General features: G+C 33.3%; 1 protein-coding gene across 4 annotated transcripts in view; it reads right to left on the bottom strand.

Annotated features, from left to right (window-relative positions):
- Nucleotides 1–15,976, bottom strand: part of LOC125613369 (WD repeat-containing protein 72) — a 94,850-nt gene that overhangs the window by 64,468 nt on the left and 14,406 nt on the right. For all 4 annotated transcript variants that reach the window (XM_048793535.1, XM_048793534.1, XM_048793536.1 and 1 more), the window contains exons 2-3: nt 9,591–9,754; nt 1,700–1,806 (exon numbers count right to left, since the gene is read on the bottom strand). In XM_048793535.1, the coding sequence (XP_048649492.1) occupies nt 1,700–1,806; nt 9,591–9,743 (260 nt within the window). In that variant the 5' untranslated portion in view covers nt 9,744–9,754. The remainder of the gene's footprint in view (nt 1–1,699; nt 1,807–9,590; nt 9,755–15,976) is intronic.

Here is a 15,976-nt window from a genome sequence, read left to right as displayed (position 1 = left end):
ATATAAAATATTAATGCAGCTATATCAACCTTATTTTGGTTAGTACATATTTGATTAATTTTTCCCATCCATTTCTTTTAAGTTTTCCATGTTCTTATACAATTTTGTAATTGTCTGACAATCTTTATAAGTTAACAGAGGGCTCTTAGTGTCGTTATATAATTGGGATTTTTATTTCATCTTCATTTATTTCAACTATCTTATTTTGTGCTTTCTATCTGTCTCATTTTCTTTGATTCTGATGTCTTCTTTGGATTAAACAACTTTTTCTTCTTTTTTAATCTAGAAGTATACCCCATTTCTTTTATTTTTATTTATTTTGTTTGTATAGACATACAATACGTACACAAGACTTAAAATTCTAAAGTTAATCAACATCAACTGAGTGCGGTGGCCCATGCCTGTAATCCCAGAAGCTCAGGAGGCTGAGACAGGAGGATTGCAAGTTCAAAGCCAGCCTCAGCACCTTAGCAAAGTCCTAAGCAATAAGCTAGACCCTGTCTCTAAATAAAATATAAAAAAAGGGATGGGGATTAAAAAAGTTAATCAACATCTTTATTCACATGTTGAACAGCAAAACATGTGGAATCTGGAATTGAAACTAATCTATGCTGTTGTCAACTAAGATTATGTGTATGTGTGGGGGGTAAAGAGAGTATATAGAAACAGTATGTCTTATAGTCTGGGTTCATTTAAATTTTCTAAAAATTTGCTTGTTTTTATCAATATTCTTTTTTTCATTTCATAGCTTCCTTCTGAAATTATTATTCTTCCTATAGAAGTATATCCTTGAAAATTTCATCATTATGGAGGCATTATCAGTTGTGAATTCTCTTAGTACATATACTATGTATGTCTAAGTATACATTTCTCTAATTATGATTCCCTATTGCTATAGTATAAACTCTGAGAACAGGTACCTCTTATATAACTGTTCTGCTAGTCATTTTGTTAATAGTTTAAACAAGTGGGACACCTGATTCTTTATTATTGTTTTGGTTCTCAGAGTTCAAAGGCATATAATATCCCTTTGGGTAAAAAACAAAAGAGGCCATTCTCTTACGTCAGCCAGTAACTCAATCCCTCATTCACAAATACAGAATGGACTCCACATTCCTAGTATACATTGGCAAATAACTCTTCAGCAGTCAATCTCTTCTGTTGGTAGGCTTCTTCTTCCAGCTATGTCCTATTTTACTGGAGAGCCTTGCTTCCCTGAAACTTCAGGCAAATCGCAGTCTATGTTCCTTTCCCTTTTCTTTCCTACTACTCCATTCTCAATTGAGAGTACAACATGAAGAATGTAACTATTGAATTGTTTTGTAAAACTGTAAAGGATAAGTTTACTTAAAATCTCAAAAGTAATTAACTACATGAAAGCAGACAAGCAGCTTAACTTTTCCATTTCCAATTCTATTCTTCTAGGTATTTGTCATTATTCTTCACATAGTAAGGGGGTGACATTAAAATGTTTATCTTGGTCTCCACCCAGCAAGAGTATTGCATTGAGCATCACAATACTGATTATATTCCTTGGGACTAAATCAAAAAGTACTCAGTCATTTAAGATCTAAATTTTCCTATATGTAAAAGGAACATGTTGATCATGGAAATTTTATTTAGACCACAAGTCAAACCCCATTATAGTCTTCAGAAAGGGAATGGAATAAAAAAGGGAACAAAGTTCCACACATCTTACCCATTTTCAGCAGCACTGACGACATATGGCTGTTTAGAGAAGTCCCTCGCTCTTGCTAAACATGTTACTGAAGTAGAATGACCAAATAGGAGTTCCTTAGCTGAAATCTGAAAATAATGAGAGGAAGCTTTCACATAACTAAAAACCGTTTGAAAAATAAAGACATCTGTTATGGTTTAGACATTAGGTGTCCCCCAAAAACTCATATGTGAGATAGTGCAAGAAAGTTCAAAGCAAAGTGATTGGATTGTGAGCATGCTAACCTATTCAGTGCCTTAATTTGCTAATAGGGATTAACTTGGTGGTAACTGTAAGCAGGTAGTGTGTAGCTAGAGAAGGTGGGTCTTTGGGTATATATTTTGTCTCTGGTGAGTGAAACACTCTGTTTCATGGTGATCTTCTCCTGAACTGCCTTCCTCCACCATGCCCTTCTGCCATGATGTTCTTCCCCAAGCAGAGTTGCTTGAAATGGTTAGCCCCAAATAAACTTTTCCTCCTCTAAAATTGTTCTTGTCAGGTCTTCTGGTCACAATGGCAAAAAAGCTGACTAAAATAAGATTATAGTGTATATTTGGATTAAGAGACCCTTTTATATTATATTTTTTCTGTACATATATTTCAGGAAAACTGATACATGAACTCTCAAAATGCATAGAATAAAACGTAGGAAAAGCAATTGTGCTGTACCCGATTTTTTGTTTGTTTTGGTTTGGTATGCATCATGAAATCTAGATGATAGCCAGATCTGTTTTACAGCATCTAGGTTTTGAATACAAATAAGTCATGTTGATGTTTATGATATGTAAAATGTCTCCTGAATGATGGTAGCATATTAATGTGTAGAATGACGGTAGCATATTAATGTGTACATTTCAGAATTTAAATGAATTTACAAAATAATAACACTGAAAATATTACATTTTTAACCATTATACTACCTTATTAGTGATAGGAATATGAATTAATACAGCATTTGGGAAAAAATGGAAATTTCTTTAAAAATTAAAAACAGAGCTACCGTATGGCCCAGCAATCTTATTTCTGTGTATGTATCCAAAAGAATTGAAATCAGTAACTTGAAGAGATACCTGCACACCCATTTTTACTGCAGCATTATTCACAATAACTAAAATATGGAAACAACTTAAGTGTTCATCAATGGATGAATGCATAAAGAAAATGTGCATATATATATATATATATATATATACACATAAAGAAATATTATTCAGTCATAAAATAGAAAATCCTATCATTTGTGACAACACAAATAAACCTGGATAAGTTATTATGATAAGTGAAATAAACCAGACAAACAAAGACAAATGCTATATGATGTTAGTTATATATCCAAAATAGTCCAACTCATAGAAACAGAATAGAACAGTGGTTTACAGAAATTGGAAGTAGGGAAGGGATGGGGAGATACCAATCAAAGGAAAATGTTGAGTTATAAGAGGAATAGTTTTACAGCTCTATGTATGGCACGTTATGTATAGTTGATAATACCATATTTTGGACTGGGGATATAGCTCAGTAGTAGAGTGCCTGCTGAGCATACATTGGGCCCTGGATTAGATTCCTAGTACTATACAAAATAATAATAAAAATAATGCTAACTATTATTGCACACTTGAAATTTAACGAGAGTAGATTTTAAGTGATCTTACCACAAGCAAAAAACGGTAACTATATGAGGTGATATATGTATAGACAGTGATACGTCTTGTGGTAAACAATTTATAATACATATGTACATTAAATCACCATATCAAACGTGTTAGATATAAATAATCTTTATTTGGCAATTATACTTTCAAAAACCAAAGAGAAAAAAAGCTGAAATGTCATTAGTCATTAGTAGCATATTAATGTGTACATTTTAGAATTTAAATGAATTTACAAAATAATAACACTGAAAATATTACATTTTTAACCATTATACTACCTTATTAGTGATAGGAATATGAACTGATACAGCATTTGGGAAAAAATGGAAATTTCTTTAAAAATTAAATTTTTAAAGTAAACATGTTTCTTATTTATATCAAAAGTAAAAATCAAGAAACAAAAGTAAAGGTCATATAACAAGACAAGCTAGAGACTGGGAGAAACATTTGCAAAAGGTATATCTGATAAGAAACTATTCAAAATATACAAAGAAATTTTTCTCTTTGTGGTGGTGGGGATTAAACGCAGGGCCTCACACATGCTAGACAAACACTCAATCATTGAGCCAACACTTCCACCCCTAAAGAATTCTTAAAACTCGATAATAGTAGAATGAATCACCTGATTAAAAATAATTGGAAGCAGACAACAAAGATTATAATCAGATGGCAAATGAGCATATAAAAGGGTGCTCTACATCATCTTTCATAAAGGTAATACAAATTAGAACAAAAATGAAGTACCAGCAGACACCTATTAGAGTGGCTAAAATCTAGAACAGTGATAACAATAGGCGCAAGCTAGCAAGGATGTAGAACAATAAGAACATGTATTCGTTGCTGGTGAGAATGCAAAATTGGGAAGTGGGTTTATCAGTTTATAATGAAATTAAACATACTATTTCATAAAACCCAATAATGACATTCACTGGCGTTTACCCAAATGAGTTAAAAAGTGTTATCTACACAAAAACCTGCACACTGTTTACAGCAGCTTTACTCATAATTGCCAGAAATGTGGAAATGACCATAATGTCCTTCAGTAGATGAATGGATAAACAAGTCATGGTACTGTACATCAATACAATGAAGTATTATTCAATGCTAAAAAGAAATGAGCTGTCAAGCCATGAAAAGATAGAGAGAAAACCTAAATATATATTACTTAAGTGAAACAACTCAATCTGAAAATTTTGTACACTGTATGATTCTAAATACATGATATTATAGAAAAGGCAAAATTATGGAGATTAAAAATATAGTAGTGGTTATAAGAGGTTCAGGGGAATGGGACATAAATATGGAGCAGAGGATTTTTAAGACTGTGTATTCTACATGATACCATAATTGTGCGTGTGTACACACACACACACACACACACATAAGAAGTGAACCAACTCTAAACTGTAGTGTTTGGTGATAATTATGTATAGCTAGCTTCATTAATTGTAAACAATATACCATTTTAGGGTGGCAGATTGATGGTGAAGGGAACTGGTATGGGGGGCAGAAGAAGTACATGGAAACTCTGTATCTTCTACTGAATTTTGATAAGAACCTCTTTTCTTCACTAACAAATATTTTAATTTAATTAAATGATTATTTAAAATACAAATATTTTTTCTCCTGCATGAGAATCTTAATATACAAAATTAAGGGTTAATTCTACCATTATATCATGTGTGAAAAAGTACATTCTTCATTATTTTGTAAAACAAGATCATAAAAATTAAACTACAAAATAGAAAACATATATAGTCTCTGTAAGTGGAAAATAACAGTAATAGACCAAAAATTTAATTTGAGTGATTAGAAAATGTATTTTGGGTAACAAAAAATCTATATTACAAATGAATTACTACAAAAATACCATGTGTTTTTTCTGAGCTATGCAAAAATATATGTAAATGATAACCCAGGCATATCAATAAGGATAAATTATTCTATGACATAATTATTTCTTTCTTTCATATCTACGATTACAGAAATATTTTTTTAAAAGGTCTATTGCTAGGCTAAGAAGGTCTTGTGGTGGAACTGAATCACTTACAAGCTACATTCTAACTCTAATTTTTTTCCTGGGAAGTCCATAAGATTCCAGCTTAGAAAATAACATCCTGTATTTTTCAAATCCTCACACTCAGGGGTGCATATTCCCATTCACTTAGTGTCTTTCCAGAGTATTAAAAGCCAGGTTAAGTACAGGGTACATCAAGAACATTTCCTTCTTTAAAGAAAATCTATTGTGGACAAAATATCAAAAAGAAATATTAGAAGCTATCATTGCCTTTTACATGAAAACTTCATTCTGCTAATAAATCCCCACAAGTTTTAAATAAATTGTGACAATCTCTGTAACCTCATTTTGCTGCTGTGAAGAATAAAAAAATAAATTCCATACCTATGCCTAGCCCTTGTCATGATGACATTGGAAGACCTTTACTTCTATTCATTGGATATACCTCTATGCAGATTTGGAACCTCCTAACCTCACTCTCAGGTGCTTCTAATAGCACAAATGTAAGACAGCATGACTTGATGAACATCTACTATGTTCCAGAGACTGGTGCAACCATAGACAGTGTTTAAATCCACATTTTACAGATGAGAAAATCAAGGCTCAAAGAATACAAGTCATATGCCCAGTATCACAGAGTTGGTAAATATCAGAACTAGACCTCAAATGAGATTTGCATTTTATCTTTATACACACTGCTATTTTTCACTTTGTTTGTTTCATTTTGAGTATTGAACAGGAGGAAAATTAGATGATAGTAATACTAAGGGACTCTGAGAAGATGTTTACCTCATTTTTCTCTGTGCTTAGGTGTGATGAGTATCAGCAGTCAATATCAGAAAACCTAAGTGAGGAAGTTGCTAGTACAAGCCACAAGCCACAGACATCCTCACTGGTGCACCCTACAAACTAGAGGGTTCTGGGAGCAGACCCAGAACATGCAGCATGCATAGCCAAGGCAAACAATGAGAAGCCTAGGACCTGCAGACATTGTTCCCCAGCTCCCTTGCTCCCTAACATCCCACCCTGTCAGGGAAAACTGAGGAACATACTTAATCTGCTACTGAATACCTGGATACTGCAGGATGTCCAGAACTCACATCGCCTTCTTTCCCTCCCTGTTACAATTTCCTAATCCCTTTAACTCATTTTAAATAAATGATAATATTATCTTACCAGTCCTACCATCACAGAAAATTCAAATCTGGAAAGTATTCTTGACTGTACCTTTTCAACGATCCTACAACTAATTGGTTTCTCAGTTCTTTCTATTCTCTCTTCTTAACATATTCGCAGTTTTCTTCTTCACTTCATCCCCACGGGCCAATGATTTGTTTCATGCTCAAAAACTTTCTGGACTAAACTACTGGAGAAGGCTCCTATACATAGCCCCCTGTCCTTGGTCTCATCTCTCCTTTCTTTCAACATGCCCTGCACAACACTAGCCTGTGATATTCTACAATATAAACACAATTAAACATGGGTGTGTTATTTCCTTACAGTAAACATCTTCTAAGCCCGAATAATCGTCACTGTTTTTAATCTGCACACAGGGCCGGTTCTTGCAGATGCCATGTGGGGTCTGTCTCATCTATGACCTCTAATTTACCCTTCATGCTCTACTCAACCACTTTTATCAGTTCCCTGACAGCTAAATGCTCATACCTTTTACACACACTTGCTGTTACCACTGTCTGCACTCTCCTTCTTCCTTCTACTCGTGTGTACCCTTTAAAACTTAGTTCAAACTCAGCCTCATTCTCAGAAAGCCTTTTCCTTCAAAACTACAAGATACTACTTTATATATTCAAGTAGCTATTATAAAAAAAAACATTATTGGTGAGGATGTAGAAAAACTGAAACACTTGTGCACTGTTTGTGGAGATATAAAATGATGTAGACACCATAAGGATTTCTCAAAAAATTAAAAATAGAATTACCATATGAGCCAGCAATTCCACTTCTAAGTGTACACCTAGGACAACTGAAATCAGGGATGAAGATGTACCTATGTACATAGCAGCACAATTCACAATAGCCAGTGCAAATATGTATCCATGGATGATTGGATAAATGAAATGTGGTGTATTGTATATTCACAATAGAATATTACTAAATCTTACAAAGGAAGGGAACACTGTCACATGTGATAACATAGATAAACCTCAACAGAGTAAAATAAGCCCATCATGAAAAGGCAAATACTATATGATTACATTTATGTGAGGAATGTAAAGAAGTCAAATTCATAGAGAAAGTATTACATTTGTACTAATCAACACCTTATTCACATTGCAAACTTTTCCAACAACATCCTCATGGTGAATTTCCAAATCACAAAACCAATACTATCCCCAATTTAAATTTTCTCAATGTCTCCTTTTGCTTTAAGTATCCAATATAAGTTCTTCACTGGTCATTAAACCTTACATGACCAGCCCCAACCCATCTTCTCTCCTGGCCTCACCTCTCTCTGATCTTTGTTCACATCTAGGCTACAGCAACAGAAAGCTCTCTGTTTTCCTGCAGGCACAGGCTATTTCCTTAACAGAGCATGATCTAGTTGCCCCCAGTCCCTGGCTAATCTGATTCCCATTCCCAAATCACACCTCTAACCCTGAGTTTCTAAATATTAGTGTCATTATCATTTAAAATGGGAAAACTCTTTGTTGTAGGAACTGTCATGCATACCCTAAGATGTTTATAGTAATTTCTTCTTTCAATTTTGACAAGAAAAATGCCAGTGGATATTAGCAAATTTCTCTTGGATGGCAAAATAGATCCCTATTATGAATCACTGCTCTAACTCCAGGAAGACTTGCTACAAAGAGGAACATGGTGTAACTTCCCAACTGTACATACTTGCAGACAACTCCCTACTTAGAATACCTTGTACTGCAACATACCTGCACTACATTAGCTTAAATCCTTCCTATACCATACTGAAACCTCCTGGGCAACCAGCATAGGTCTCATTTGTGTTTGAACTCATGAGTAACTAGCATCTAGCCTACCTTAGAGCCTACATACTCAACAAATGTATGCTGAACAAAGGCTGGATAAATAGCAGGAACAAATAAAAAAGGATCAAGATGTCAGCATTTCAAATGTCTTAAACTTAGAGTGAACTGCACATTACTAGGCAACTGCTTCAGCCAGAAAATAATAATACTCAACATTAAAAAGATTAACAAGACATTTAAAGCCATTTAGGAGTCTGAGTTTAAACCTATAACAGAAAATATATATTTCAAGATATATATGGCCCATCATTTTCAAAGCACAACTATTGCAATAATACTCATTCCTTCTTTCAGGGATGTTCATAAACATCAAGCCAAGCTTCTCTGTTATGTGGTTATTGGCAGTCCTGTAGTAGAACTGTTCAGTGATAGGAGATGTTAATTAATTATACTATAAAATAGAATTACAATTAATTGTTAATTTAGGTTTTAAAGTGACAGACTTTAAAGGCTAAAAATAGTCTTTGATCTTTAAAAGGCTTCTTAATGAGGGCAGTATACTTTAAGTACATCATTAGTTTAAATGTACAAATTGGGTCTAGAGACTGCTAGAGTTAAGCAAATACCTATTCCAATATGTTAAATGTTTATGACTTGGGACAGAGACAATTAATTGCTAATCAATGGGCCAAATCCTAGGTGAGGTCAGGTTCTGAAATAGAAGGACAACCATAGTAAATTGGATTTAGAGCATTTTGATGTGATCTGTAACAATCACATGAAAGCAGAGACCAAAAGAATGGCAAGAAGGCCAAGCACAGTGGAAACACCCAGATAATTAAGATATTACTCATTTAGTTAGTAGCAGTTCTCAGGAATGCATGCTCTCTGTTTAGATTAATGAGCCATAATTTTTAGAATTATACTTACATGTCTATAGTTCAGTTACTTAGCATATAATTCAGGATATAAAATGGTAAAACTCAGCATAACTTAAAGGGTGATAACATTTAGCTGGTAGTTAAGATTAGCAATATTCAAAATATAATTTTCAAATATGACCTTATTCCACCATATATCACTTTATTTTCTCTAAATTCTTAAGTAAAACCAATTTATTACTTTTGTAAGCATCTTTTTAACAATCATGCAAACCATCCACTGTCACCACAGGTAGAAGAAGCAAGCTGTGCTTTACTATGTGAATGCTTTCTATTTCAATGACAATAGCTTTCACTAACCTTTAGTTCAGGTGAAAGGCTCCAGAGACAGAGCTGCCCCTCCTGACTTCCAGTCACAATTGTCTGCTGGTCATCTGTGATCATGATGGCAGTGATGCTGTGGGGAGGGGCATTCTTTCCCCACAGTGCCACCGCCTGCAAGGAAGTCCTCATGTTGGTGAATCCTGGACATACAGAGAAGGAAAAAAGTGTACATGGTCATCTTTCATAAATTTGGGGGAACTGACCAAGTTCAAAGTGTATTTATAATGACACAAGTTTCCATGATATGTTTGCTTCATCATCAATTAGAGGAGAAAGTAGCCATCAGACAGTGAAATTATTGCCATCACTCTTCCATCAAAAAAGAATGTCTCCTCTTTCCATTCTTGATTATTGATACTGATGAACAGAAAGATAAGAATGATCTTCCCACTGCACACCCAGTTCTTACTATTGCTTTATCTCAAGCTTCTTCAAAGTCCAGGTAGGCCTCTGAAGAACACAACTGTCTACATACCACAATATAAACTTCTTTTCTCCAGAAATATCACTTTATCTAGGCAACAAATACCTGAATTTTCAATTAAAAAGAAAATCTTTTCCACAAAAATATTGTTTCCTAGTACTGAAAGATTCATGTGTCAGTGACTGTCATGATTTCTGCCATATTCACATTCAAGTTATATAGTTATTTATAATGATTTTTATTTGACTCATTTTTATATTTGGTATCTTCCTCAATAATAAAATTCATGCAGTCACTACTAATCATGTAATAGTTGCAATGGTTAAAATTAATGCATAATAATCCAAAAATGATCACCTGAGTAATAGATAAAATACTACTGAGTGATATGTCATTACATTTTGTGAGACACCAGTTAATTATTCTCCTCACATAGTCATTTTTTATGAAATACAAACAATTTGGGGATGTAATTTAGCAGTACTATTTAATCCCATTAAAATGTCAAAAATAGAAGACAGAAAGAAGGTACTAAGGATACTTTTCATATTTGCTTTGAGAAAGTTGACAAAATTCAAATATTCTGTCTGGAAGGATTTATGTAGCAAAGCATCAAAAAGTTAAATACCAATAAGAAATTTTAGAATTATTGTTTCTACTATTTACAATACTCATTTACATATATTTAGCATACACACACATAAAGAGAGACAAATATATAAACTAGGGTGTGCACTGACACCATGAATACAAATTTAGCATTGACAGTGACAGTGAGTAATCCACAAACTAGCTACTTTAAATTTTTCACATGTACTCTCACTGTTGGAATTCCACATGGTTCACATGTTAGTATAGTACAAAAGTATATCTATTCTATAATATACCTGTAATAGTCTTACTTCCATACCAAGCACCATGAAACCAAAGTTTCTATAGAAAATACTCTGAACTTGGCAATTTTGAATACCAGGACTACACACATTAATCAAATTACTAAACTAACCAGGGATTCTGGTTTATTAAAACACTATAACCTGACTTTTGATCTCTTCTGCTTCAAACACAGAGAAATAATGCATTATATACATACTAAAATATTGCTTCCTGAATAAGACTGCAAATAAGTCTAGGATCTCAAGGAGTGAAAACAGAGGAATCTGAACACCAGTACATAAGCCTGGATCTGGGTCAGTCTATGGCTTTTGTGGGTGAGGAATTTGAGTGATAATATACTTAAGGACAAGAAATAAAGCCTTTTAGAGATAACCTTGCTCAATGTAATGGGAACCTCAAAAAACTGCACCACTACTCCTAGAAGATAAGGAAGCTTACTGTTTGACTCTTCACAGAAAAATGCAGTCTGAACCACAAACGGGTGTGGAGTAAAAATATATCATTACATATAATGACAGAAACACTACAAGAAAAATCAAGGTTCAAAATTTTCCCAGGTCAATGATACTACTGGAAGATTTTTCAGGAATACCATGTACCTATTAGAATATCTAACATCTAAAAATAAAAGTTATGTCAAATGCTAGGAAGATTGTAGAGCAAATGAAACTCATATACCAATGGTTAGAATGTACAATGGTAGACAGTTTGGTTGTTTCAGACAAAGCCAGAATATATATCTACTACATGACTCAGCCAAACCACTCCTAAGTCTTACCTACAAGGGGAAAAAAGGGATATTTTCATACAAAGGTTGCTACTTGTGCAATGTTATTTGCCGTAACCTAAAACTGGAAATAACCTAAATGTCAATTAATAGGTAACTGAAAAAAACAAATTTTGGAGTATCCACACAATGGAATACTATTCCACAATAAAAAACAAGAAAGAATGACCTAATGATTCACACGACATGACATTGATGACAAAAGTAACTCAACAGAATAATACTGTATGGTTGTTTTGCATAAATTTCTAAAAAATTTAAATTTGTCCATAGCAACAGAAAGCAGGTAGAAGGTAACTGATTGCTTGGGACACCAAGAAGGGACAGAAAAGAGTTAGATTACAAATGTGAAGGAGGAAATGTTTGAGGGTGGTAAACAGGTTCATTATTTTAATTGTAGTAATGTGTTCCTTAGTGTATACATTTGTCAAAACTTATAAAATTTTACACTTTACATGCATTTTGAACACACAAGCATCCTTCATGCCAACTATAGTTCAATAAAGTTAATTTTGAGTTTTTGTTTTTAAAATGCATTTTGGGAGACACCTCAACAACCAAGAGTGATTAAGATTCCTATAGAAACCAATGACTTCAATGGAAAATAAATTCAAAATCAAATTACAAAACATTCAAGAAAATAATAAACTATGAGCAAGAAGAGGTATAAGTACCCTGGGAACTAATGATAAGAGAATTATTTAAACCTACTGCAAAAGAAAAACAAATGTATTAAAGTATTATAAACTATTAAAAAGACAAAAGAAAAACAGAAGGAAGACATTAAAAAACTTAGAAAATAAACAACCTATAAAAACATATATAGGTAGAAATAAATGCTACTTCTAGAAATAAAATATAATCATTTAACTAAAGCAAATATCGATTAAGAGAATAAATCATAATAGGCTCAAGTAAAGAGGGAATAAAAGGCTTAGAAACAATTCTCAGGAAATAACCCAGATTATAACAAGAAGTAGTAAAGAAATAAAAATTGCTGAGTGAAAAAACCAGCAATATTAATATTAATCAGAGACATTAACTGAGAAGACCCAATATTTATCTACCATAAGAAAAAAAAAAGGAACCTATTCCCTTCCTGGGTAACTCAGCCTGTAATCATCAGGTAGGACACAGCTTAAGTGGAGTGTCATAGCTCAAGCAGAGTGAGGAAGGCATCTGCACAGGATATGTGGAGTCAGAGCCTGGAGAGGGTAGATAGGGTGCTGAAACAAAGGGCAGCCCATTATGAATTACAGGACATGTAGCAGAGTGAAAGGGATTATGGGACTGTCTGCTACTGGGTGTTGAAACCATAGCAAGGAGAGGAAGTAGCTCACTCTATGAGGTGCTTCCACATGAGGTGTCACTCTGGTGAAGATCAGATAAATGGGATATAAGTGAAGACTGTAGAACTGCTAGTAAGAAGGACCTCTATGAGGATGTCTTAACATCAGCTATTAAGAAAGATCATTCCTGACTTTTGCTCGTTTCGCCACACACTTTTAGAATTCCTACAATTTGTCATTCAAAAATCACTTAGATTTTAACCTTCATTCTTGGCTTAGTTAATGTGTGCTTTCTGGGCACTAAGAAGTGGTTAAAAAAAAAGGAGTGCTCCTGGTCATGCAACTCCAAAGGAAGCCAGGAATTTCTGTTTATGGGCAATATGCACTTTGGCTCTTGTCCAAAGACTCACCTGCCACCTTTTAAACTTTCCTTAGGAAACTAGTCAAGGAAATTGATCATGCCTGCTAGGTAGCAGTGAGGAGAAAAAAAAAAAAAAACTTTAGGGAAACATTTTCCAGGGAATTAGTATATTTGTAATACTGCATATTGTACTTAAGATAATTCCTTAGATGTATTATTTATATTCCTGTTATTGTGGAAAACTAGGTTCTCTTACTTGAATCAGCAAACCATTGCCTACCCCAAAACTGATCACCTATGATTAAGGTTTTTTATCTCCTTAAAATTATCTACTCCACACTGATGTTCCCTTAATAGAATGATACAATTTTCCCAAGGACAGAGTATAGGCCTTTCCATAGAGCCCAATCCAGAGGGGGAACTTGCTAGATATTCTTTTGAATGAGTAGATCTTGACAGTCCTTCTTTCTACATTCTTTGTGAAAAATGGAAATCGTTTCTTAATCGATGTTGTATTCCCTACCATTCCCAAAGTGCAGTGCTTTGAACACAAGAAAATAATAAATATTGGCTGAATAATTTTTTTCTTTTTATTTAAGCTCTGAATCTGAGAAAGGAGAATAAGTGTGTGAACGATAAGTCATACTAGATTTAAATCTGAATCAGTCATTCCCTCTTAGCTTCAGTTTCCTTATCTTGCGAATAATAGTGATAGCTATCTCATAGGGTTTCTGTGAAAATGGAATGGGAACCTGAATCAAATGTAGGGCAGAGAACAGTAAGTAAATTGTTGCTCTTATTTTTATCTTAGTTTCCATATTTCAGGAAAATAGAAACTGTTATCCACATATCAAACACTTTTACCATGACACTGTGCTTTATTCTCACACTTCTATCTCATTTGACTACTGCTGTATTTTAGCACCCAGAACAAGGTGAAGCACCAGCAGGTCCTCAGTAACTTACTACTTACTGAACAAATTAATGAATGAAGCCTAAAAGTTCAGTTGTAATAAAGTCTCTATTTAATTACTTACAAATGTTTTAAATATCTAGCAAAATACAAAGCACTTGGAGCTTAGAAAATCAAATAAATCAAAACATTTCATAGATTAAAATCCTTTATAGCCACAATTTATAACACAGCCAAATTAGAAAACAAAACACACTAAAGCAAAAACCACAAGAAATAAGACCAGAATTCATCCGGAATAATTTCGATTGTAAAGCATAATGAAAATACTTTTGCTATTTGGAGAGCTAGTTCTAGGACAGCTTTTACCAATTTTCACCTTTATTACCACATCATAAAGATAATAAGTCATATAATGAGAATGCTATCCCACCTGCCCTATCTACATCTCAGCATTCTTATGAGGAATAAATTCAACGACATATATAAAGTATGACATAAATGACATAAACAAACTATGCTGTCCTTATACTACATCACACATCTTTCACTCATATTACAAACTCCTATAACTCTAGGATTTAGATCAAGAATGGTTGTGGGGGATCATAAATCAAATCCCCTTCACTTATAAGAAATAAGATTCTGATGAGAAATGTGGTCTAGATAACTCTTAAGATCTCTTCTGATTCTGAGATACTGAGAAACTAAGTGAACTGTACAGATGGAATAAACAATGACATCATTTATTTTTAGCTGTCAATTTTTTAAAAGTAGCTCCAGGAAGTTAGTACTTTTTGTTCAAGAGGTGAGAGTAAATCCATGCTTTCTGAGATCCCATATAATTCTCCAGAAATCCCTAATAAAAAAATAAACTTAAAAAGAAAAAGAAACATTTTTTTATTGCAGAATCTCTTTAAATTAGACAAAATCTCTGCAGTGTGGAGAAAAAGTTATGTCTCTGACAGAAGAATACCTGTTTTGTTTCAGATAATTATGTGTCTAGACAAGTTTTAAAATCTTTGGTAAGGGATTACAAACCTCTGTTTGACTGCCCTCTATTTATAATTATTGTACTTCAAGTTTGAGTGTCTGAATGATATTTTGGAATGTCTGAAACAGCTTAAGGATGGATGTTTACCCTTCAATGATTTCTAAATCTGGTTTACTTAAATGTAACTTAAATATTTCCATTGGAGAAAAAGAAAAAAACAAAGCAAACATTTAAAAAGAGGAATATCCCTCAGACAGGGATAAAATTACAGATTATATTGTAATGGGCATATTACTTTCCCTACTTGGAGATTTCTTTTCTCAGCACTAAGTATAGCATTTGAGATTTTGATATTGTATAGTATAACATATATAAGCAATATAATCAGTATCTTATAATATAGTAAATATATGGGAAATAATTATATAAACATGCACAAATACACACAAAAAGCCATATTCTTAAGTGACCCTCAAATAATTTCTTCACAATTTTCTTACTGTAGTTTACTTACATATCATAATAATTTTCAAATGAGAAGATTAATGTCCTACAAGAAGATCATAGCAGTAGGCAGAATACTCATATAAATGAATTGACCACTAGTTAAATATATATGTGTGTGTGTGTGTGTGTGTGTATATATATATATATATATATATATATATATATATATACACACACACACACACACACA

This window comes from Marmota marmota, unplaced genomic scaffold (genome assembly GCF_001458135.2).
Source record: "Marmota marmota marmota unplaced genomic scaffold, marMar, whole genome shotgun sequence".
Classification (NCBI taxonomy): domain Eukaryota; kingdom Metazoa; phylum Chordata; class Mammalia; order Rodentia; family Sciuridae; genus Marmota; species Marmota marmota.
Note: the sequence above shows the minus strand (reverse complement) of the source record. Positions and strands in the feature narration are given on the sequence as shown.